The sequence below is a fragment of the Fulmarus glacialis genome, unplaced genomic scaffold (genome assembly GCF_000690835.1).
Source record: "Fulmarus glacialis isolate BGI_N327 unplaced genomic scaffold, ASM69083v1 scaffold46782, whole genome shotgun sequence".
Taxonomy (NCBI): Eukaryota; Metazoa; Chordata; class Aves; order Procellariiformes; family Procellariidae; genus Fulmarus; species Fulmarus glacialis.
This window is the reverse complement of record NW_009196802.1, coordinates 12,458-22,395: the sequence shown is the minus strand read 5'-3', so window position 1 is coordinate 22,395 and position 9,938 is coordinate 12,458. Positions and strand designations below refer to the sequence as shown.

Below are 9,938 nucleotides of genomic sequence, written 5' to 3'. Positions count from 1 at the left end.
TAATAATATAATTTTAAAATATTTTACTCTTAGATGTCAGGACGTGCTGGAAGACGGGGACAAGATATGATTGGAAATGTGTTCTTCTACGATATCCCACTGCCCAAAGTTGAAAGACTTATGAAATCCAACGTACCTCAGTTGAAAGGCCAATTTCCTCTGACTGTTTCATTAATATTGAGACTCATGCTGTTGGCTGCGAAGGCTGATGACAAAGCAGATGCCAGAGCAAAGGTTTAATATTTTTTCTTAATAGTAATTTAATTAAATTGTAATGTCTCCTTAACATGAGCTGAAAGTTATGCACTTCAGAAGTAAGCAATCTGCCTCCAAATGAAATTGCATGCTCTGTTATGCTGCTTCTAGTACCTGTGCCATCTTCTCCACAGTAGTGTACTGTCCATTTTCATGCATTTATTTTTTGCAATAAATATTATCCTCAGAAAGAATGCTACTATCAGGAAGGTATTTTTATTGACTCTTGTTCTATGCAATATTTGCATTAACTTGGAGAATCAGAAAGTCTTTCAATATTTAAAATTTCAGCTTTATTTGAAGAAAAGATGTGAACATATATTTCCATAGGGAAGAGGGGAGCTATGAAATGCTATCTCAATTGAAATAATGAGAAAATTCTATGTATTACTCACTTGTTTAAATCTGCATACTAACTCTCTGGAATCAAAGAATTCTTATTCTTGCCATTCAATGCAGTGATTTAAGTAAACAACCCATGACCATGATTACAAATTGGTCAGAGATCTTCTCTTGTAATTATTAAGGAACTCTTACCTCCAGATGATCTGTTTTTTACATCCACTTCAGCATTTAGTCATTTATTTTCAAGGACTCACTGAATGAATTCAGACATAAGTCTTCTTAAGATAACAAAGTAAAATGGTAAACTTCTGTGTTAAATATTAAAATGGTATTAAAGTGTAAGGAGTAATTTCAAAACTTCCTGGTTTTAGTTTAATGATATTTAAATCCTTGTCTTTTAGATCTGTATATGAATTTCATGTAATTAACTTTACAAACCTCAGCATAAATTTAGAAAATGCACACACATCTGACAGGCAGAGGATGGACTTTTTCACAAGCATTTCCAGGAGTTAGGCATTCAATTTAAATAAAAATACAACATAACCCCCACCCAGCATTTTTACCCTGAAAACCAATTGATGAAACAAAGCATAAAAGCTGGATATTGAATTTCTTTGCTTGTTACAATATCAACATTCTAATTTTATTCCCCCCCCCCCCCCCCCCTTCCTGTTTGTTTGACCAGGCATTGTCAGTATTGAAGCATTCACTGATGTCATTCAGAAAGGAAAGATATGCTGAAATATTAAAAATTTATTTTATGTTTTCCTTGCAATTTCTTGTCAAAGAGGTAGGTTTTAACTCGTTCTCATAAAGGATAATTCTTCTTAAATCTACAGATTCTTATTTGTTTGTGTTAGTATGCTTTCATTTAAAGAACCATATATTTTATATTTCATATAAATTCCATATAATTTTATATTCCATATTCCAATAGCAACAGGCTATTTCTTCCTGTTAGAAAGAAATTTAAGGAAACATAAAATTAGAGTGCTTTAAGTTTGAGGTTAATTATGAGCATAATATGATATGTTGTGGAATAAATTCAATAGGGAAAATCTTATGGTATGTCTATATGATTACAAATTGATTAGGAAAGTAAAAGTTGTGCATTTATAGTGTATATGAAGATGCATGCATGTGAAATGATAGGGGTTTAAAACATACTAAGGATGACATGATTTCCAAAATGCTGGGAGAAATTATATCTCTAAAAAAAATTTAGGAAGTAGGCCTTAGAGAAGACTGAAATATAGTGATGTATCTTTCCATAGTAATAGTTTCAATTTGATGGATACCATTTTGGAAAATTTTTATGCCTTACTCCATTTTGGCTTGTGATTACATTAACATGTGATTACATTAACAAATCATCTGTGCCCAGGTTTCCCAGTCCTGCTCCTCGTAGGAGCCCTAACCAATGTTTCTGCCTCCTCTACTGGGTGTCCTTTGTATGTGAGACCAGGAGTCTGATACTCCCATTGAAGAGAAGAATCTAGTCAGTGTACAAGAGAGAAGCATAAGAACTGGACAAAACCTGGCCCACATACCTAGTATTCTGTCTCCAATCATTTTCCCAGGGAAGTGTATTTAAAAAAAAAAAAAAAAAAAAAGGGCAACCATATAATGATGATTCTCTGGATACTCCCTACTTTCTTACAGGGCGTGATGCAGAGTGATCTCTGACAGGAGAGGTGTCCTGGAATTTATTGCCTTTGGTGGAGTTTTATTCCATGAGCTTGTCCTGTTGTTTTTGGAAACTATATAAGCTTCTAGCACCCAAACATCTTGCAACAACATATTTGACAGATCATTGCTTGCTATGCTTTTATCCCATCAGACATTTGGGTTAATAGTTTTTTTTAAATGAAAGTTGCATCAAGTCTTACTTTGGTGACTGTATGCACTTTTCATTTGCAACATGATCTAAATGGGCGCTAAAACAATGAAGTCAAGATCTATGCTTTGCATAGGGAGATGAGGATCTCCCATGGAAACACTCAAATACTTGGTGACTTGTTTTTCAGTAAGGACAAATTCTTGCCTTTCAGTGGAAACTGAATGGTCTCAATAGGTACCTATGCATTAGGTTGAAGGATTATTCTTCTGAATGCCACCATTTTATATTTTTGTCATATCCAAGTTCATCTTTTACAACTAAGATTTTTTTTTGCTTTTAAATTAAATAGGGCTACTTGGATCAAGAAGGTAACCCCATGGGATTTGCTGGACTTGTGACACACTTGTACTATTACGAACCTTCAAATTTTGTTTTAGTGAGCTTTCTCGTGAAAGGTTTATTCCACAAGTTATGCCAGCCAATTAAAGGTAAATAATACTCCATGCATCTTAATTGCGGTCTATGGCAGGCTCTGTAACCCCAATGGTTCTGAAATTTTCTGGGTGCCTTCTTGCTGCTGCCACCTTTTGCTTGCCTAGCCTTCATCCTCATATCCTTGGCCTCTGTCTCTACACACTCTGCGTATGCTTGTATTTCTGTCTGAGAAAGCCAAGGCACACATATGGCAATGCTAGTATTGTGAACCTAAATTTACTGTTTGTGAAACATTCTGATGGGGTGGAAGAGAATGCTATACATAGAAAAATTAATAATTCTGACTCCAGAGCAAGATTTGAACGCCATGTAGCAAATAAGATGGAAGACCACTCTGAATGTCAACAAATTAAAAAATGAAGTACTACTAATGTCTCATTACATGAGTAAAACCCATTCTGTGCAATGAGGTGTGCTGCGGTATGTGAGCATATAAGAATACAGTATTAATTTGTACATATTAGTTACTCGGTTATCTACCAGAGTTTTTTGTATGTAATGAGTTGATCTTTATCCAACATAGTTTTACATAACTTCTGTCACAGAGGCAGCTGGGAAGGAAACTCCTGCATAGGACTTGTTTATTTTACACTCTCATATTTAACCCAAGTACTTTCTGTTTTGACATAGGCTCAACTGTTTTTTCAGAAGATGTCCTGGAAAAGCTAGTGCTCGTTCTAGCAAACCTATTTGGGAGAAAATACCTTCCAGCCTGCTCAATGAAATATAAACACACATTTTGCCAGTCAAAGGTAAAGAAAGCATTGGTCTTTACTGTAACTTATTTTGTGTACCACTTCAATCAACTTGTTTCCTTTTGTCCGTTAGACTAGTGTTATTATGGATGTACAGTAGTCTGGTGGGTAGCAGGTAGCTGCCCACCCAGCTGCTCTCTTACTCCTCCATCTCAACAGGATGGGGGAGAAAATAGGATGGAAATGCTTGTGGGTCAAGACAAAACCAGGGAGATTGCTTACCACTTATGATCATGGGCAAAACAGCCTCAACCTGTGGAAAATTAAATTAATTTGTTGCCAATTAAAATAGATTTTGGTAGCGAGAAACAAAAAATAAAAATTTCAACACCACCTTCTCGCCCCCCCTGGCTTCCCCAGGCTCAACTTTACTCCTTCATTCCTGACTCCTTTACCTCACCCCCACCCCAAGTGGTGCAGGGCTGATGAGAAATGAGTTGTTGTGGTCGATTCTTAACAGCTCGCTTTGCTGCTCTTTTCTCCTCACACATCACCCCTGCTCCAGTGTGAGTCCTCTCTGTGGGCTGCAGTCCTTCAGGATAAACCTGCTACGGTGTGGGCTCTCCATGGGCTCTAGTTCTTCAGCTGTTCAGCTACACATACCAATGACCCAGAAGGACACCAGCATGCTCTGTGGTACATGACACAGTAGGCTTAGGGCTTTTTCCAAAAACGGGACAATATTAGTAGGATGAGCATTAACATTAGTTATGCATAAAGTTAACTCACCATGGGTACAGGCAGAAAGTGAAACGTGTAATGTGCTCCTTTTGGCTCTTTTATGCAAAGCCTTAAAATTTTGGAGGACACAGCTATGGCTGGAACAACAAAGGAAACTTCTTCCATATGAAGATGCTTATGAGGCCAGTTACCAGCAAGCATTCCAAGAGGAAAAACATGATTTATTTCTGAAAAGTGGCTAGTCAAGTAAGAGGGCTTACAGGACTGCTGTGGCTAATGGCAGCAAAGCATCAGTCTGTCATGTTGGTAGGGAACCTGTTGAACACCAAAATATGCAAAACAAGATCTGGGAAAGGCAGCCCTTCAAAAGTCCCGTTTTAGCTAGCTGAAACATCTTTAATAGAGCTGTTTGCCAAGTACTCTGTGAGTAAAAATCTAGGAATTTTATACTTGCTGTTTATCTTCCATGCCTTTTTCTGCATGAAATTCATGTTCATTTTTAAGATCCATTAATTCTAGATGGTCAGGCAGTCTGACAAGCTGGGTAAAGTTTGGAGCTGTACTCTTTCCTTCTTTCTACTAATATGCTATGTGTGTACTAATACTTTATGCCTACACCAATGTAGAACTGACACTTCTGGAGAAATTGCCTGAATTAAGCAATAAAAACTGCACGTTATTTCAGGTCTTTCTAGAAGATCTGCCAGAAGACTTTGCGGATGCTGTAAATGAGTACAACACCAAAGTAGAGGAAAATTTTGCTCATTTTCTTCTGACAACTGCCAAGCTGGCAGATATCGAACAAGAATACAGACTTCCACTGTCAAAGACAGGTAGGAAGTGAAAAAATAATGCATATCCATAATTTGTGAAATTGATTTTATTAGGAAAGTTAGGTTAATTCTTATTTTCTAAAGAAAAAAATGGTGACTTCAGACATGCTAATAAAGAGATACAATTTCTATTTCACTTTTGTTTTACAAGCATTATAGATTATATTGTATATGGTAGAAGTTTTGTACAGGAAAAGGATCATTTTGGTTGCTATTCTTTTATTATTTTGTAGAGGAAATAAAAATCAAAGGGAGTTTTTTATAAAAGGAAAAAATATATTAAGTGTAATTACTGAATAAAAGCCTTTTTATCTAATCATCAATGCATTTGCAGATCCTCAAATGCCTGTGATACCTCAATTGCTTTCAGAGTCTTACAAAGGTTGGATTTTCAACATGTGAACAGCCTTAATATTGAAGTAGCAGTTAAAGAAAAACATTGCACCATTTGTTAAATCAACTAAGTTACTTATGCCAATAAATGATGTCCAATAACCAAAGCAATATGAAAAGGCATGACTATAAAATTACAAAGCAATATGGATTGCCATTGGGTGAAAAATATTTAACAACTCCATAATCTCATGTTACTTCCTGGGAGAGAGATATAAAAGCAATGTAATATACCACTATCCCATTGCCTAGCTCCTCTAAAAATAACATGCCTTCAAAAATACTATTTTTGCAGTAAGAACCACTTTAATTATAGCAGATAACTGTACTTAGTAATCCTTTTTTCCTACACTAGTACAGTGATTTTTTTAGTCTCTGCTGTGTACAAATGGGGGGAAAAAAAAAAAAAGCTGAAATCACCTTACAAGCTACCATGTCCTATCATCTACTTTGAGTTTCAAGTACGGAGATACCTGGATCATAGAAAGTTTTGTATAAAGTGGATGTCAACTTAATACAAAAGTTGAGGCACTGGGGGAGACGAACAAATAAGGTGAATGCAAAACAAGATTGAATACTACGTATGGCTTGAGATGGTAAATAGCAGTTTTCCATTTCCAGTACAGAGCACTGGAAAGTGCAGCATAATGGTGTAACATTAGCAACACTGTAGTGAAATCCTATTTTTTCATATTCAATTTAAGATTGCTTATTTTAACAATGGAGGGACCCCCACACCTTGATATGTTACCTGAAAAACATAGGACATGAAGAGTTTTAAATCACAGAATGATGGAATTCCAAATTAGAAGAGCAAAGCATGGGCTGCCTTGCATTTTCAGGATATATATTCTTTATATATATTAGTGTTACTAATGCTACTTTTACCCAGGATGTGAGCTGTGAAAATTGAGTTTCCTATTCTACTTTAATGGTAAAGTTTCATGTTTAAATGGAAGGTGTAATATGGTTGCATTCTCCCCATTTTGCTGAAGCTGTTTCACTTTGAAAGAAACACTTTCCATTAGATTTACAGAAAAAGAAATGCAAGATCAAACCATGTCCTGTAGTTCATGAGGTGGTAGAGACTTTTGTACTTACTTACCATAACTTGGGGTGAGGCTGCAAAAAAAATACTTTGTGAAACTGCTGAGATTTTTTTTATGAATGCCATAAACAGTGTAACTACAGCATACTTACCATAACACAAAGCAGAAAAGGTTGCGGCATGAGGATTGAAAATATCGTTGATAATTTGGAAAGAAAGAAAAAGTTTCTATTTAGAAAAGGAAAATCAAAGTACAAATATATTTAGAAATAACTAGACAGGTCTTCTATGGATAATGATTGAAGTTACAGGCAGACCATAAGCCAACTGAAATGCCATGCTGTTGTAAAAACAGAAATTCATACTGGGTTGCATAAAGCAGAGCGCTTGTATGTGACAACCTTCACATACTTAAGCCCTAACAGGGCCTTAGTTGCAATATTCATTCTTTAGAGCTCCACGCTTCAAGAAAAACGTTGGCTGGGAGTCCAGAGGATAGCAATAAAAATTATTAGATGTCTAGCTATTAAGACCTGTGAATACAGGTTGAAAAAAACCTGTTTTTCTTCAACGTAGGACAGAATAAAAGATGGAGGTAAAATAAGTCTTCTAATAGTAACATTCCCTTTGTTTTTGGCACAAGTTCATGCTATTAGCAATTTTGGCTACAGATGAGTCAAGGAGAAAGGCTTAAGTTGCGAGGGGGCAGGATTGAGACGTAATTATTCTCACCACTATAACGCCCTTTCTTAAATACTATAATCAATTGTGTAGAGGTTCTTATGAACAAAAGAAACAAACATCTATCAAGAAGGATTTAATTTTAGAAGATTAACTCTATTTCCTATCATTATCTACTGAACGGAAAATTTCTTGCTTTTAAAATAGATTGCTGAAAGGGAGCTTGTGTCTGCATAGCTTACATTGTATTTGAAACTTCTTGTCTAGATTTTACATCTAAGAATTGGCATGGCTCTGAACTAGCATCTTATTTGATGGACAGCACCAAAAGCATATCTGCCGTCTCACCTTTTGCGTGTTTATCTGGAGCAGTTGATAACGATCTATTTCATGGGGAGATCATTAATAAAGTAAGTTATTTTTTCATGGGGGGCAGAATTTTATTACAGTTCAATAAAAATAATTTTTTATTACAATCTTCTTGCCTCTGTGTAATATGATGGCACTATGCTCAAATGTCACTCTTTAGGAGAAACAATTTCAAATGTCTCAAAAAAAAAAAATCAGCACTGAGTAGCACCACATTCTCACAGTGCAAGAAACACAGGATAGATGGATGTAGGAAAAAAATCTGTAAATAGTTTGCTTTCTTGCAAGGCCTCTGTTGCTTTTGACTCTGAGACAAGTAAATTACTCTAAAATGTCAGATTAAAGCCATATTCCCAGTTTTGTTTTCCCCATGTCAGGTGTGGTTGGTTTTTTTTTTTTTTAAATCTATCACACAGCATTCTCAAGGATCCTAGCAAAAGGATGCATTATTGCATTGATCATTTGCTTCTCAACTAGGATTTCAGTCATTACATTAGATAGCATATGAATTAGCTTAATTGTAATATACATCAACATGTTTACTGTCAGCTTGCATTTTCCTGCAGTCTTCTACATGGGCTTTGTAGCATGAGGGAATTATCACGAATCATAATTCTGTAATAGAAAAAATTAAATTCCTACAACTGGGGATTTGAAATTCACTTTCATCCTTAAAATGTTCCATGCTTAAGGTTGATTAATACATTCAAAGCATCAGTAAGAGAGTCTGAATACATGATGTATGCATATGGAAAAATCCTCATCTAAAACTCAAGAGAAATCCAATGACCTAGTTAAACTTTACTCAGAACGTCCCAGAGCTGCACTGGCAGTGTAAGTCACTTTACTAACAAACTCTGTCCTATGTTTACAGCCTACATGTACTTGTGCAGATTTTTGGAGTGGGCCGGAATTAGAAGTGTGGAACTTCCCGGTTGCGGGTCTAAAGCTGTAGGTTTGACAAAATAGGCATATAAACAGAAGCACAGCAGCTATTCAACAGATATTTCTTTTTTTTTTTAAGGCTGTCTTACGTTCCCTTGGAGTTAATGTCACAAACTGCCCCCTGCTTTATTTGAGCAAGTATGATAATCAAGGAAGGAGGAGGCCACTCAATGCATATGCACTGGACTTTTATAAGCACGGTTCCTTGACTGCATTGACAACTGATAACTGGTATGTACTACCATTTTTAATACAGTTAAACAGCAGCATTGTTTACAGTATGGTACATAAGTACATCTTTTTGTTTTTAAAGCCTTCTCCCACCAGAACTTAGGGATGGAACAGCCGTTAAATATGATTAGATTACTTGAATGTTTTAATGAGAATAAAACATATACTACATTAAAGTCCAGTAGCAATGGCTGTAAAGTATTAGCCAGGTATTCAAAACAGTACCGTAAATCAGAAGTCTTGACTTCACTGACACAGGTTATTTTGACAGGCTCTTCAGAAGTTTTTTTTATTTAATCAAGGTTTTTTCACAATGAAAAAGATCACGAAAGTCCCTGAAATGAGGAAGCCCAATGCAGTGGTCTAGAGGATGGTAACATAGTAGCAGAGAGATGTCAAAAGCTTGGTCAAATAATAAAGACCGAAACAGATTAAAGGAGGAATTCATAATCAGTGTTAAAAGATACAGGCATCCAAAACACAAACTCTTTTTTTGGTACAGGACGATTGTCATCACAGAAACTGACTTTCACAGTAGCAAAGCAAAATTTGCTAGTACTTCAGTATTTTTATCAGTATTGCTTCACTATTTCCCCTTTTCCTAATCTTTTCTAAGCATTTGGCAACTTGTCCTGATAGTATGATTGAATTATCATCTCTCTTTAAAGGAAAAAAAACCACTACCCACCAAAAACTATGTGCCCAAGCTGGTCAACCACTGCTATATCTCATCATATTTTCATGTTCAAGCCTGTGGTACATGCAGTCTTCCTCTCTTCTTTCTTCCTGGATCACTTATGCTCTAGATTTTCCAAAACGAGTTTTAATCTTTTCTTTTACACTCTCTTGCCTATATCTTTTAACACTGACCATGAATTCCTCCTTTAATCTGTTTCTGTCTTTATTATTTGAGAGCAAGCTTTTGACATCTCTCTGCTACTATGATGTTACCATCTTCTAGACTACTGCATTGGGCTTCCTTAGTTCAGGCACTTTCCTGTTCTTTTTCACTGTGAAAAAAACATGATTAAATAAAAAAAAAAAAAACTCTGAAGAGCCTGTTA

The 9,938-nt window shown here is 35.8% G+C and overlaps 1 protein-coding gene across 1 annotated transcript in view; it reads left to right on the top strand.

Annotated features, from left to right (window-relative positions):
* The first annotated feature begins 33 nt into the window (after positions 1–33).
* LOC104072760 (probable ATP-dependent RNA helicase DDX60) overlaps positions 34–9,938 on the top strand; it is an 11,396-nt gene continuing 1,491 nt past the window's right edge. Inside the window, exons 1-7 of the mRNA XM_009572326.1 lie at positions 34–234; positions 1,289–1,393; positions 2,793–2,931; positions 3,569–3,690; positions 5,060–5,207; positions 7,597–7,739; positions 8,573–8,649. Coding sequence (XP_009570621.1) covers positions 34–234; positions 1,289–1,393; positions 2,793–2,931; positions 3,569–3,690; positions 5,060–5,207; positions 7,597–7,739; positions 8,573–8,649 — 935 coding nt within the window. The remainder of the gene's footprint in view (positions 235–1,288; positions 1,394–2,792; positions 2,932–3,568; positions 3,691–5,059; positions 5,208–7,596; positions 7,740–8,572; positions 8,650–9,938) is intronic.